This window comes from Xenopus tropicalis, chromosome 1, assembly GCF_000004195.4.
Source record: "Xenopus tropicalis strain Nigerian chromosome 1, UCB_Xtro_10.0, whole genome shotgun sequence".
Taxonomy (NCBI): domain Eukaryota; kingdom Metazoa; phylum Chordata; class Amphibia; order Anura; family Pipidae; genus Xenopus; species Xenopus tropicalis.
In genome coordinates, this window is record NC_030677.2 from 165398234 (window position 1) to 165413379 (window position 15146).

The 15146-nt window shown below is 37.1% G+C and overlaps 1 protein-coding gene across 6 annotated transcripts in view; it reads right to left on the reverse strand.

Annotated features, from left to right (window-relative positions):
• The window catches only part of taok3 (TAO kinase 3), a 120320-nt gene that overhangs the window by 22584 nt on the left and 82590 nt on the right, over nucleotides 1-15146 (reverse strand). For all 6 annotated transcript variants that reach the window (XM_031895450.1, XM_031895445.1, XM_031895427.1 and 3 more), the window contains one exon: nucleotides 9255-9491. In XM_031895450.1, coding sequence (XP_031751310.1) covers nucleotides 9255-9491 — 237 coding nt within the window. The remainder of the gene's footprint in view (nucleotides 1-9254; nucleotides 9492-15146) is intronic.

The following is a 15146-nucleotide window of genomic DNA, read 5'->3' on the forward strand; positions in this document are numbered from 1 at the left end:
AGGAGTTTACTTGTGGTTTCAAAAGACTCTAAAACCACAAAAATCAGAATGTTGATATACGTGCCTCTAACAGTTGTGGTTATATTTTATTTTCTCAAACTCCAGTTTCCACAAGGTTTTGAGCATCATTGTTACTAAAGCACCACTCACAATCATGCAGGCTTCTAAAAAGTGGCGTAACTGTTAGAAGCAGTCGCTTAGTAATACTGTGGTCGGTAACTAAGGTATGTGTGTTGTATATAGGGGGCCTAAACTTGGGATTAGCTTATCAGTTCACTTAGCAAATGGGGTTCAACTGTTTATCATTAAGTTGTCTCTAAGAGCTGCTGAAGGGGTATGACCAGACACTGTAAAATATATGGTGCTGGCAATTAGTAGACTATTAGAAGGGAATCTAAACTTAAAACAAAAACTGGATTATGGGTCCGTCAGTTGCTCAGACTGATTTTCATGAAGGCAGCAGGGAAGTTGTTTTTCATGTACCATAGGTAGTAGACTCCATGAGAAACTGCAGTCCTGTTGTTTCATGCAAATCAGACTGCATAGAGTCTGAGAAAGGAGTTTGGCTGGCTTTCGCTAAGAAAGCTCTGCACAGTTGCATAATTTGATCTGGCCAGACAGCCCTGCATAAAAACATTTGCAAGACCCCCACCTTTCAGTCACACAAGCGCCTGTCAATTCTTGAAACCAGCAGAAATTTTGCAAAGAGCTTAAAGTTTTACATTGGTTTGTGGGAATTAAAGGGAATGCTCAGTCCCAGCACCCCTGTTACTTATCTGTGTCAGCAAGCCACACCTCTTCAACCATGGCTGCAACAGCAGTGATCTTGGAAGTGGGACAAAGTTCCTAAAGACTAAAGATGGCCATACACGCACCGATAATATTCTACGAAACCTCGTTTCGTATGATATTCTGTGCGTGTATGGCAACTCGGCGAGGCGACCCATATCACAGCAGATAACGATTCAGCCCTGAATGTCAGTGGAGGGTTGGAATGATCTTTTGTGCATCGAAAATTGCCACGTGTGTGGCCAGCTTTAAGTACGCTCTTTGTATCAGTGTTCCAGGCAGAACTGTGATCTTGTAATGCTTGAAATGTTTCAGTATCACTTTAAGGGATATTAATGGCAAATGCGAAAAACGATTTACCTGTGCCTGATAACAATGTTATTGTCTAAAGAAGCGAAGCTTAGGAGGGAAAGTTGGAGGGTTCAATCCTTGTGGATGTTCCAAGTTTACGTGGGAGGATAACAAAAGCCATAACAAGGACACAGCTGCCTTGCGATTTAATAAAGTAACTGCTGCATTTTCTTGATAAAACCACCCCCACAGTTAAAGGACCATTTTTAGAGTTGCGATACTAGGATGCAAATAAAGACTACAGCTTATTTCATATGTAGTGTTTTCTCTTCCGGCACAGAAAATGGCAATCTGCACCCTCTTCAAAAGCACTGACAGTCACAACATCTGTCAGTGCTCACAGGCAGCGTTCCCTCGAATTCCTTCTCAGGTAAGTGCGCAAAAAAATCTTTTGCACACACATTTTAAAACGTGTGTGTGTGCGCGTTTAAAAAAAAAAAAAAAAAAAAAAAAAAAAGATGTGCTCAGGCGGAATACACATACAAAACACATTTTTGTGTGCACCACAGTTTGTTGTGTGTGCCGGCCTTAAAATGTGTTTGTATGCATGAGTGGGGAACATTGCTCACAGGGTGAATGATGGCTTAAAACACACACGTGCAAATTTGCACATGGATGAGCACTGACAAATTGATACAGTGCCTGTCAGAACTTTCTGATAAGGGTGCAGATCCAAATGGTGGTCTAAAGAGCACTTACACAACTTACAGATAAAGTAATACATAGGAATACATTAGGAAAAAAAAAAACAAATTATTGTCTGTTAAATGAAGGCAGCTTTAATTAAAGGGAACTATTGCAAAAAGTTTATGATATTGAAAATTTAAAGTCTAGACAAACTTTTGACAATTTATAGCTTTTAAAATTTTTTGCACTATTACAAAGTTATGGCTAATTATTAAAGCAGCCTCCCATCCCCCGCCCTCCAGAATCTCTGGTGACGCAGAAATGTTTGAGTGACAGAACAAAGTGAAAGCTGATTTGCTGTGGCTTATTATGAGGCCACACCCCTCAACAGCAAACATGTGCAAAGGGAAAGTAAAGGAATGGAGTAGGGCTGAGTGCTACGGACGTTGCTCTATTCAGTAAAGACATCAGAAACCTTAGATCTTTTTTGTGTCTTTCCCAAGCAGAGGTAGATCACAACAGTTTTCTTTATTTCTGCTGACATGTTCTGATGACAGACACCAGAGATGCTGTTGTTACAAAATTCATTATATTAGCAGAATACAATTTACTTAATATCTTGGAATCTTCAAAACAACAATAATAATGCATGTAGTTTGCAAAAGCAATCGTACTAGCACTCATCAATTTAAGTTTACTTTATATTAAAGGTTTAATGTGCATTTTAAGGAGAAGGAAAGTCTTTATTTCTAGGGGGTAACAAAATGTTAGTCACCCCCCCCCCAGTGACTGCAATCACCTGATACCCTGGGGGTGGTGCGCTTGTTACCAGAAAACCACACCAGCCTAGGGTACCTGCCATCAAGCGATCCTCTTCCTTCTGCTTTTGCGCAGCTTGCACACGTGCAGAAGAGTGAAAAATCCAACTTAAACATAAAACTTGGCTTTTTCACGCATATGAAAGTAAATAGAAGAAACCTATTCATTAAAGTACGATTGAGTCCAAATGCTAAAAATTCGTATTTTTTTTTTTTTTTTTTTAGAACTGTGCATATTTTCTGCTATTTTTTCATTAATTTGCGCAACTTTTTCTTACTTTGCGACAATTTGTGTGACAAAATCAAATTTGTTGCAACAAGTACGAAAGTTTCGTTATTCATTTAAGCTTCGGTATCGTGACTTTCCTTGGGCCAGGTTGGAGCTGCAGAGTGCCATTGAGCCCTATGGGAGACTTTCCTTGGGCCAGGTTGGAGCTGCAGAGTGCCATTGAGTCCTATGGGAGGCTTCTAAAAACATGCACAGAAGGATCAAAGTCAAAGTTTCACACTCCGTTTACAACCGTTCAAATACGAAAATTTCAGATCGTACCACAATATTTTCGTACGTCCACGATACAAAATTTTCACGCTTTTAACTCACATCAGAAATTAATCGGATTTAATCCGAATTTTTTCAATTGAACTTTTAAATGTGCGAAATTCGGACTTTGATAAATGGGCCTCTTAGTCTTATTCACTTAATTTGGAAACATCCCTACATAAACTCCATATACAGTAAAACCCCTTTTGGGCCTTTTTGCGAAAGAAAGAAAGAAAGAAAGAAAGAAAGAAAGAAAGAAAGAAAGAAAGGTAAACAAGTACTGAAGTAAGATGTGTTCTAGATCTTCAGGCTCTGCACATTAACCTCACAGGACCTCACAGAGCTTCAGTGTAAGTCACTCTTCATGATTCAACATATATTTTCCGCTTGTATACATATTCATTTACTTCTTCCTCTGTGTTCACACAATGAAGTTATTACATTGGACACTGCTTTCAGTTTGGCTTTTTTCCCATATACATTAATCACTTCCTAAGATCTGATGAATACATTTAACATTGGATCTATAGCTTTCAGTAATACTCAGGTTTAACTCTTTGCCTATGCTATATTGCATTTACAGTGTTTAATGAACACAAGTACACACACAAACTGAAATGTATCTTTTTATATTTCAGTTATATCAAGCACTTTCTTTATTGGCCAGGTACAACCACAGAAAAACACCAGCATCAAGCACCAGTGATTGGATGGTTTGAATAGCAAATAGTTATATTCATGCAGCTGATCTATCAGAAAAAGGTACTTGACATTACTAGGTGAGAAGAATAAAATAGTATCCACAAGGGATGCCCCGAATTCTGTTTCTGGGATTCAGTGAATCCCAACACATTTTGCATAATTCAGTGTGTTCAGTCAAAATAAATTGGAACCCTTAAAGTTATGTGACAAGTGAACACAATTGTTTTTTTCACAATTTAAACAATACATTTATATTTTCCTCAAATTAAAAAAATACAGTTTGCACTTGGCTCGATAAGCAGCTGAATCTTTGTAGAGGATTTGGTAATCAGCTGCATCCAAAAATTATGGGTTTGGTGCACTGTAACCATATTTTTAAAATATACAGAGAATTGTGGGATTAATGTTAAGGGAGTATTAGTAGTAACACATAGATATTATAACTTTGTTATATTACCATTAAAGCAGCAGGCTTCCCTATGCAAGAGATGCTCCAGAGCTCCCCTTACTTCAAGGATGCACACCATCTGGATAAGAATATGCATGCTGAGCTAGCTTGAGCTCAAAACAGTCCAGTGCTATTATCATTGCAAGAACCAGAATGCAAGTAGAAAGGAGTTAGAGGAAGTATTCCTTCTGTACAGGGCTGCTTATCCTTAACCTTATCAATAGTAACTGAGCAATAATGTCAGAGTGTTGCTCAACTAAATGAATGTCCTTAGGGGTGCCTGCTACCCAGGGTGTTACCAATATTATAATCCTTTATATTTAGTGCTGACATATTCCCCAGCTTTTTTTGAAGATTATGTACCATTCCCACCAGTCTCTGCCCATTTACATACAGTGGTCAATTTTAGCAGGAGCCAATGAACCTGTTTTGGAGTGTGGAAGGAAATTAGAAAACTAGGAGGAAAAACACCTATAAACTCCCGGCTGGAACTGAGCCAAGGACTCCAGAGCAGCAAAGCAGCCATGCTAAACACTGCACTGCCGTGCTGCCCAATAGTCAACAGGCGCACAGATAGCAAAAGGTACAAGGGTGTCCTTAACTAATGGAGGTTTGGGAAATGGTGTCTCATGATTAACAAAGTAATAGCTTGTGAGAAAGGAAAAGAGCAGCTAGACATCTTAGGGCCATTGCAGATGGGGAGATTAGTCGCCGGCGACTAATCTCCCGAATATGCCATCCCACCGGCTTGAATGTAAATCGCTGGTGGGATGGCATATGCGGCGCCGAAGTTTCCTCTCAAGGCAACTTTTGCGATTTCCCTTAGGGTGAAGAGACACGGAGCTTCTAGTAGCAGCTACTTGACATGGCTACTGAAATAGACAATGCGGATCGTCTACTGATAATTGTCTCTACATGTGTTTTAGCAGAGGCAATTCTCAGTATTGTCTAAAGCAGGGTATTTTCAGGAGTTTAGTAGCCGTGACAAGTAGCTGCTACTAATAGCCCAGTGTCTTTACCCTTAGAAAGCATTGCAACTAGGTATTAATGCAACTTTTCCTCTACCATCTGCTAAATACTTAAATACAATTCAACAATGTTTATTTCACACACATTTGACAACTAACATACTACCATATACAGAATAGCCCTATTTAAAGATGATTTAATATTGGTCAGGGCAATATCAGTAATCCATGTGATTACTGCTCTAACATAACTCATACTTATCCATTCTAGTTGTTAGTGTTACCTTCCTTTGTGGTTACTTTCAAATTGTGTGCTCTTTCAGACAATAAAAAGCTTGCAAGGTTTTGATTTAAAAAAAAAAAAAAAAAAAAAAAAAAAAGGTATAAGTTAAAACAAATTTGCCCTCTGCTTGTGAGGCAGGGCCAAAACAACCAAAACCATGCCTGTCCATTGTATAAGCACTTGTTTTTTACTTGGACTACCATGTCTTCACACATTCAAGCTAGCAGGCCATTAGGGCTTATTTGTCCTTTTTAGCCTGCCTCATGAGCTACTATAAGTTGCTAGAAAAAATCATTCCTATATGGAACACAAATGTAAATAAAAGCAGATGACTGCCAGATCAAAGAGAGGCTGATTTTAAAGGGGAACTATTGTGAAAATTAAAAAAAAAAATAATATAAGCTTCATCTCAAGAAATTCATCATTAGTAAATGTAAATATTCAAAATAAAATAACTGCAACAAGAAGAATATTCTGCCTTAATTACTCCTTGGACTTGGAGCCTGTTGGGCAATGTATCTTCTAACGTTTCATACGTAGAGGTGCCAGGATTTCTCAGTGCTTTTCTTTTCATACAATAATTTACCATTTTATTTTTCACTTAGACACTAAAAGACATTTGCCTGATCAACATTAGTGTTGCTTTGGCCATAAGTAGTAGGCCCCTGTTATACCAAAAGTTTGAACCTTAAATGCTTAGCAGTAAAGACATATCATAAGTGGTTTCAATATTACCCCAATGCAATGGCAACACTGGGTATCTTAATCAGCTTAAGCCACAGCAGGCCAATTATCCATGCCCCCTGAATTTAGCAGAGACAATTGCACTTGAACACCATATGCCAAGTTCTTACTTTTCAACACAATTAGACAGACTTCAATTCAGGGCATGTGATCCCCATGATTTCCCTGACAAAACCAATGATCACTAACAGTGTGTCACTGTTTCTGCCATTAGCGTGCCATCAGCTACATTCATAGTCCCATAGTCTGAAGTATATTTTGGCATAAGCAGTATTCTTAGTAACCTGTCTTAACTGTGCTCAAATGTATTATCAAGACCATTTACTCAATTTAGAGTCGTAGAAAAGCTACGTTTAGCAGCATTCAAAATGCCCACTATTTGCCATGGTGCTATAATTGTGTGTCCAGGGTAACCTATAAGATGGCATTTTAAAGCCAATTACAAGTAGAAATGACCAAAACACAGAGCCAATTCCTTCTAAATATAGGTGTGAAAGAAAAATAATTTTGTGCGTATTTTCTAAACTTGTATGCGCATTTTTAAAAACAGTGTGCTCAGTTCAGAATAGATACAAACTTTGTGGTGCGCACAAAGAATTTTGTGTGAAAACACAAATTTGTTGTGCACGCCTTAGAGAGGACCTTGCACACAGCCTGTCTATGCAAAGTTATATTGCCATATTTGTGGTAGCGGATGAGACTGGACCATAGTGGCAACTAAGTCTCCCAAGCATAGTCATATATCAATCTGCACAAGAGAGACTGCACCACCATGTATTGGGGCTTAATAATGGATGACAAAAATATTATTTCCAAAGACTGGCACAATCATTATTGTCAATAGAGTGTTGCTTTTGGAATGCTGCCTACGGCATATTTGAGCATTCCCTTGCTTATCCTGTCAAATTGTTCTAATAATGCATACAATTCTCTAGTCGGGCCTCAATTCGCATTATAATGCTCTGCTCTTTAGTGGAACCCTCTCAAAACTGCTGAAAATTCTGCATCTTCCTGTGTTCCCATAAGCTAACATTTTTTCAGGTAAATAGCATAAGAACATGAATAACAGCAGTAATCCATGTACACCCTTCACCTCCACAAAGAAATACCAAAACTCCTTGCTCATAGTGTCCAGTTCCCATGAAACTTAGGCAGGAACTGTAAGGCATCTGTGCGAACCACTGGCAGTCATAGTGCACACAAATACAGTTCACTTACAAAATGCAATAGAACACAAGGAAACATTGTGATGGGGGGGGGGGGGGGGGTGGTTGCTCATAAGGATATTACTCAGTGTAGAAACCAGCACTGGCCTGTAGTATGTAACAATGGCTCTTTAAAGGAACAGTAACACCAAAAAATGAAAGTGTATAAAACTAATTACAATATAATAAACTGTTGCCCTGCATTGCTACAACTGGTGTGTTTGCCTCAGAAAGACTACTATAGTTTATATAAGTAAGCTGCTGTGTAGCCATGGGGGCAGCCATTCAAAGGAGAAAAGGCACAGGTTACTTAACAGATAACAGATAAACCCCCATTATATGGGGCTTATCCACTAGTTATCTGCTATGTAACCTGTGCCTTTTCTCCTTTTTTCCAGCTTGAATGGCTGCCCCCATGGCTACACAGCAGCTTATTTATATTGTAGCTTTTCTGTAGCAAAAACACATTTTTTTTGCAAAGCAACAGCACATTATATTTTAATTAATTTAAAACACTTTATTTTTTTATGTTACTGTTCCTTTAAGGGAGAAGCAGACTTCATAAGCAACTGATTTTTTTTTTTTAATCATTTTCAAAATATTTGCCTTTGTCAAACTATTTATTAACAGTTCAAATTAATCTGAAGCAAGGAGGGAAAGAAAGGGAGAATACCTTTTTAGAGATAGAAAATGTGAAGTGTGACTGAGTAAATATTTTATTAGGTGAGCCAAAAGTGTGGCGTTTTCACTAAACAATAGGACTATTGCGCAGTATGCTTTTTAAATTTTGACTTGCATTCTCCTTTAAGATCAAACCCACAATGGTCTATAAAAAGCAAGAGGGGATTGTTTTGCCATTGCATGCTTAAGCAAATATAGAAAAAACTGTTATTCTATAAGCAACACAACTGCCTTATAGCAGTTATAATAATTCTAATAATTTAAGTAAAGATTTCTTTAAAGCAATAAAGGGCTTTTATCATGATCATAATTCACTACCATTTAAAATTTTATTCTTGAACCAACAAATGTATTTTTTAGCTGTAATATTGGTGTGTAGGCGCCATCTTAGTGATTTTTGCCTGAGTCTGAGCTTTCAGAAGGAGACAGCGCTACACATTAGAACTTCTTTCAGTCAACCTATTGTTTCTCTTACTTCCATGTAACTGAAGGAGTCCCAAGCCAGACTTGGATTCCTTACGATTAAGTGCGATTTTGATATCTACTGGCAGCTGCTATCTTGCTCCCTTCCCAATGTTCTGCTGATCGGCTGCTGCTGGGGGAGGGGGGTTGATATCACCATTGAAGTGTGACTGAAGTTTATCAAACCACAGGTCACATGGCTGTGGCACCCAGGAAAATGAAGAATATGGCTAGCCCCATGTAAAATTTCAAGATTGAATATAAAAAAAAAAAATCTGATTTTTTGAAAAACAGATTTCAATGCAGGATTCTGACGCATTAGGAAACACGTTTTCCCATGACAGTATTTCTTTAACATCAGAGTAAAACTAGCAAGATGTTCATAAAGACCCCATATACAATTTTTAGGGGCATATTTATCAAAGGGTGACCTTTAAAGTTACATATTAATCCTTTTTACATAAATGGCTCCAAAGAAACGCTATTCCACTGGCAAGTAAAACAAGAAATAAAGTCTAGTACACTGTGCACTGACAGGCAGCACTATTCACTTTACCCCAGGCAACAAAAACATAATTACCAGATTATAAAAACGAAAATGAACAGGGTGATTAGCAGTGGAAAACGCGTCTTACCTCTTTTTCCATGCCTACGATTTGCCTCTTGGAAAGCTTTTCCAGCTCGATGGACGCGTTGTTGGCATGAGTCTCCACCTCCTTCTGCAGCTTAAGGCGGTGCTCGTCCATCTCAGCCTTCAGCTTATTCTCCAGGGCGATCAGCTGCTTCTGGTGCTGGCGCCGCATCCGCTTATATCCTGACATCTGTTCCCGCAACTCGTTCTCCTGCTCATGCTCATGGATCTGCCTTGTAACCTACAAAAAAAGCCAACATTTATTTTTACACTTAAAGATAATTGCAGAAAAAAAGACTGGAACAGCCAGCAGGATCTTATGGGGTCTTTTAGGTTAGTGCACAAGGTGTTTATAGCAGCTCTATAAAGAAGGGTATATCTAGTCTCCCTATTTCACCTTCTAGGTTCAGCTTTTTTTTCTTCCACATATTTTTGGGAAAAAGGGGCAGTGCAGTAGATCTATCTAGAACTGCCGACACTGAACAATAGAAATGTGCAGGGGATATGGGCAAAGCTAGTTAAATTAATGCTGTTAATGCAAGTCAATTCAGTTACCCCGTGATAGAGAAAAACGATACAGTAGGTGCCATCATTGTGGGTTTTAGTTACACAGCAAGCAACCCCAGATTAAATGCAGTGGTACTTCCTAAAGCTGGTATAAAATATAGTACAGTATGCTGTGGTATAGTCTATGCACAGTTGCTTTATATGTAATTATCAAATCTGCAAATAAAAGGTCAGATTTGTACTAAAATCTTTCAAATCCCAATATTAAAAATTTGCCAACCCAATTCACAACATATTTGTGTGCCAAAATGTTTAATAAAAAAAAATGTACAGTAAATTTGCTTTATCACTACTTTTAGCTACTGAATTAAATTTTTATAAGTGTCATCAGAAACCCTGTTTAGTGCTAAATCCAACAATTTGTATAATAAAATCATAACTTCATTCTCAAGAAATACTTCATTCAGAACCCAGTCAGAAGCAGTAAAATACAGTAACAAGCCAGATCACTGTGAACCAAGGCACACAAAAAAAAAAAAGAGTCTGTGCAAAGGCACCTTTACAAGACAGGGTCTTATTTATTAAGCATCAGTTGACAAACATGTTTCATTCCAGTACATATTTGGCATTTATTTCTTTGCCATGTTTATAAAGAATTTTAACATAGACTAAAACTGATAAAGGTGTTATCAAACAAAAAATCCAAAAATATTCAATAGCTCTAATGTTATATGTAAATGCAATTGCTACTAATAACAAAATCTGTTTACATTCTGGCTTTGACTTTTGATATAATGTTGCAAGCCAGGTATAATAGAACAGACCCAGAGAAATGAAAAGGCTAAAGAATTACTGCCATTAATTGCAACTACATTTACAAATGTAATTGTCAATTGTATAGAATTACATTTACTTTAATTTAAAAAAAAAAAAAAAAAAAAAAAAGCTTTATTGGTGGAGGACCCCTGTAGTTCTTCAGCTCAGACCACGCAACACCGCATCTACTATTTTACTATCAACTGATAATTTTATCACTGCCATGCTACTGAAATAACATTGCACTACTTTGAGAAATTTACACTAATTTAATGATTTTAGAATTTTTTTTTTTTTTAGAGAACATTTAAAGCTTTTTAAATAACTACTTCCTACACTGAGGGAAACAGTCATTACAAATTTGACTCTTGATGAATAGCGCTAAGAAACGAATACATCTCTATACAGACTGAAAAACACACCCTTCTTGTACACATATTACAATTTATTCTTGGATAATCTCAATGCACACACTCAATTGCTTGTATATTGCCAGTATGGTAATTTAAGTTCATGCACATGAAATCAACTATGGGCAGAGATCAAATTCAGTATATGAAGGATTAAGATTTACCACTTGCAAAACATAATTTGACAACAAAAAGAATCAGCTGATCTATCTAGTTCTGAATTTTACTCTATTAGACGTGTGTTGAAATATATTTACAGAATTAATGTGGACATACAGAATCAGATTTTTTTTCATTTTCTGATGAATAATCGTTTAACATATTCAATCCTATTGTGTATGGCCACCTTTAGTCCCAACCATGGACAAAAAGTCCATTCCAGGTATTTCTCACGCTTTCTGTAGAAAAAAAAAATACCTTCTTTTTTTAGCCTGTTTCCAATTGAAGAATTCATAACCAAACGGTTGTTCTGTAAGATTTGCTTTATTTCCGTAAAAGTTGTTCTTAACCCTCCCTCTATTCCTTAGAGTCTTCGAATACAATGTGCAATCAGTGTGCAGGGTAAAGACTGTAGCTCTCCTTAAACAGTACCCCGGCCTCATGCATTTTTTTTGAAAAAGAGAAGCACCACCCTGGCATAACAGGTGAGTGTCAGGAAACACACCACTGATTTTACCTTCCCTTGTACTTTAAACTTGTGGTCCAATAAATGGTTTGTATGGCTTTAACACGGATATTTAACCTGGACATAAGAACAGATCTAACCACTTAAATTGATGGAATGTACTAATGCTTATTTAAATGTGGCTACAAAAGCATCTCTGCTACTCAAGCCTACCTCAACTACTGTGCTTTCTAGGTTCTCATTTTGCTTACCTAAGCTATGACAATGCTTGATAAAGGGGTCACGTCGCCCCGAAACGTTGCACCTCCGCAATAAAATTTTAAGGGTTTTTCCCTTGTTTATAGCCCTGAGTGCCATTTGCTTTTTTTGTGGTAATAACCATGACTGCACCATCTCTTCCCTATGAGTTTCTCCTTTTATAATACTTAGCAATATCACTCACATACATACTAACACACAGATTTGATACCATGACCTGTGTGCAGTCCATGGTGCATCCAGGGATCATAGGATTCACAGTGCGCACAAACAAACCAAGGGCACACATACATGTTAGGTCACATCAGCCAATTAATGGACAAAGTTCTGTCTTTTACTCACAAACTTCCTCCTGTTACACACTTCTCCATTATTCCCTTCCTGTCACGTGATCTCCGAGAGAGCACAGAGACGATCACAAAATGGTGGCTCAAGGTAAAAGATTTAAAAGAGCAATATTTATTTATTTATATATATATATATATATATATATATATATTCCAGTCTGGTAAGACTTTTCTCCTTATTCATAACATTGGAATCAAGCATAATTTTTTCAAGCCAGGCCAGTAAAATACCAGCCAGGTGGCAATCCCTATGAGTTACAAAGAGATAAAAATATAAATAAAAATATGAATACAAATAAGAAAGAAAGAAGTATTCTTTGTGACTGATTATTCGTGAGGCCAGAGAGATTAGAAAAATAATTATGAGACACTGGAATCTGATCTGTTCATACACTGATGGATGTTGAGAAGCTACAGATTTCAAATAGAAGAAATAGAAATTCTGCTAATTATGTCTCCCCTAGTATTCAACAACTCAGCTGAAATATTGTGGAGCATCAAATACCTTTAAAAGTACAGCTACTGGGAAAGTATATGGATGTAGGTCATATGTGATTTGTCATTGAGAATTGATCCATCATGCTACCTGTGTGTATGTGGACAGCAATATCTGGGAGATGTCTCTGAGAAAGGAAGAGAATTTTGGAACATACAGCACAGAGAGAGAAGATGTCTCCTCAGCAATAGCTGATCATATTCTGAGCAGACATAATGGTGCTGAAAAATGTATTTGTTTTAGGATATAGAACTTGTAAAATTGGGGAGAAGGAGGGGGGATATTAACAAAGAGACCAGTGGGCCCTAATAAAGACTGGCAAATAAAGTATTACATAGGGTGATAGAGTTGAGTAATGCATATTGTAATGAAAAAAATAATACCTAAGAGATACTTGTAAGATTTTGTGGTGTACACTATATAAATTTGTTTTTAAAAATTATATTTAATGTTGATTTTTTTCCCCTTTAAAACGTCCCTTTTAAAATTGAAAGTAGGAATACATATATAAGTTGTGACGTTTTGTATACTGCATTCATACGCTGAGGAAGTGGCAGCAATAGGGCACGAAATGCGCCAGTAGTTGTGGATTATTAACTGTACCTGTGCTGACAGCTTTTAATATTTATGTGTGGAATAAATTAACTTTGCATTTTTAAATTCATTTTGGTAACTGCATGCTATATCCTGAACCCGGAAGTAAAACAAGTGTGAGTTACTATGTACTGCCGGGGAAATTTAATATTAAAGGAACAGTAAAATCACTTTTTTTTTTTTTTAATACTTAATCCCCCCCAAACAGTTATAAATGATAGGTAATGCTTACTTCCACTTGGATTTTTTTTAATATTCAGCTTGAATTTGACTTGCAAAGTACCCTATAGGAGATAGGCAGCTTGAATTCCTCTGTGCGATTAACAGGAAGTCAGCTTTGCACCAATGACCTAAAGCACCTAAGCTTTTTTTCAGCATCTGCAGCTTAAACTATGTTTCTATTCCCTTGGACAGCTTTGAAGGTAATGATGTGGAGCATATATTTAGCTGCAGAATTATGTTCCAGGCACAGAAATTTTTATAGGTAGGTTGGAGTGGTATAATGGTCACCACCATCCGGAACAATGGAAATGTTTTTTGGACCGATGAATAGCACTTCATTATTTGGCAAAATAATGTACAATTGTGGGTTTGGTGGATGCCAGGGCAGGTGTCACCTGCCTGAATGCTTTATTTTAAATGTAAAGTCTGCTGCAGTAGGAATAATGGTTTGGGGCTGGTTAAACTAGAGGGTACAATAACATTATCGACAACTCTGTTTATCCTAGTTTGCGGGACAGTCTTGGGGAGGCCCATTCCTGTGAGCAGTAGAAAACTAGTTTGCTTAGAATGTTGTGAAATAATACACTGGAAGTTGTCCAGCAAACAAGTGTCTACATTTATTTTCTATTTTTAGAGGTTTCTCAGATATTTTCATTATTAAACTGCTAATAGCAAGCTTTTAGCTTACCCAACCCAACTAAAACTAGAAGTGCACAGACACTCTGGGCCTTCAGAAAAGTTTGGTAAGCTAAAGCCTGCCTAGCAGAATAAACAATGCTCATATCTCAGAAACCACTTAAAATTTAAAGTATAAATTGCAAAAGTGCTCAGAGTATCACTAAGTTTACACCAATTAATTTTTTTTTTTGGGGGGGGGTTATATCCCATTTAAGTAAAGGGTTAACATTAGTGATAATGCTTTGAACCACAGAGTTTTCTACATAAGAGGTCAATTTTTATCATGTAGAGCTATCATAAAGGCTTAATAGGAGACATATAGCCCCTCCTTCCAGGCTTTAGTTTCCTATCAGATCCATCTACTAGCTGACTGGTTTCTATCCTACAATTAACTGTGTTGAGTACCGCCAGCTCCACTGTACATTATGAGAAAGGAGGCTGCAGGAAGTGGAACAGATGGGGGGGGGGGGGGGGGGGGGGAACTATAGGGTTTGTTTGAGGAATTTTCAATAAATCAGCCAGAAAACTTTTTTTCAGCACATTCCTTCTATATTTAGAGGATTATAATGCACTGGCACATTCTTGTTTTTTTTTACAATACTTTAAAAATAATAATATAATATAAATATATATTTTAATAAAGTGATAATTTATAGTTTCTACAATAGATTTCCCTTTACTTACTTTCATAGGATTCTAACGGCCTGTATATCAGAAATTAAGTCCTTATCTAAGCAAGTAATTTGCCAAATTTGCAGCTAATATCAGCATGTCCAGTCACCTTTAGACTGAATAGTACTCCCACCTGTAATTCCCACCTACTTCTGGGGATTACATTACACTAAAAGTTATATTTATAATGGTTTCCAAAGAATTTATACAAACAATAATATAGCATTTTAGCATCATTATACAGGTATAGGACCCGTTATCCAGAATGTTC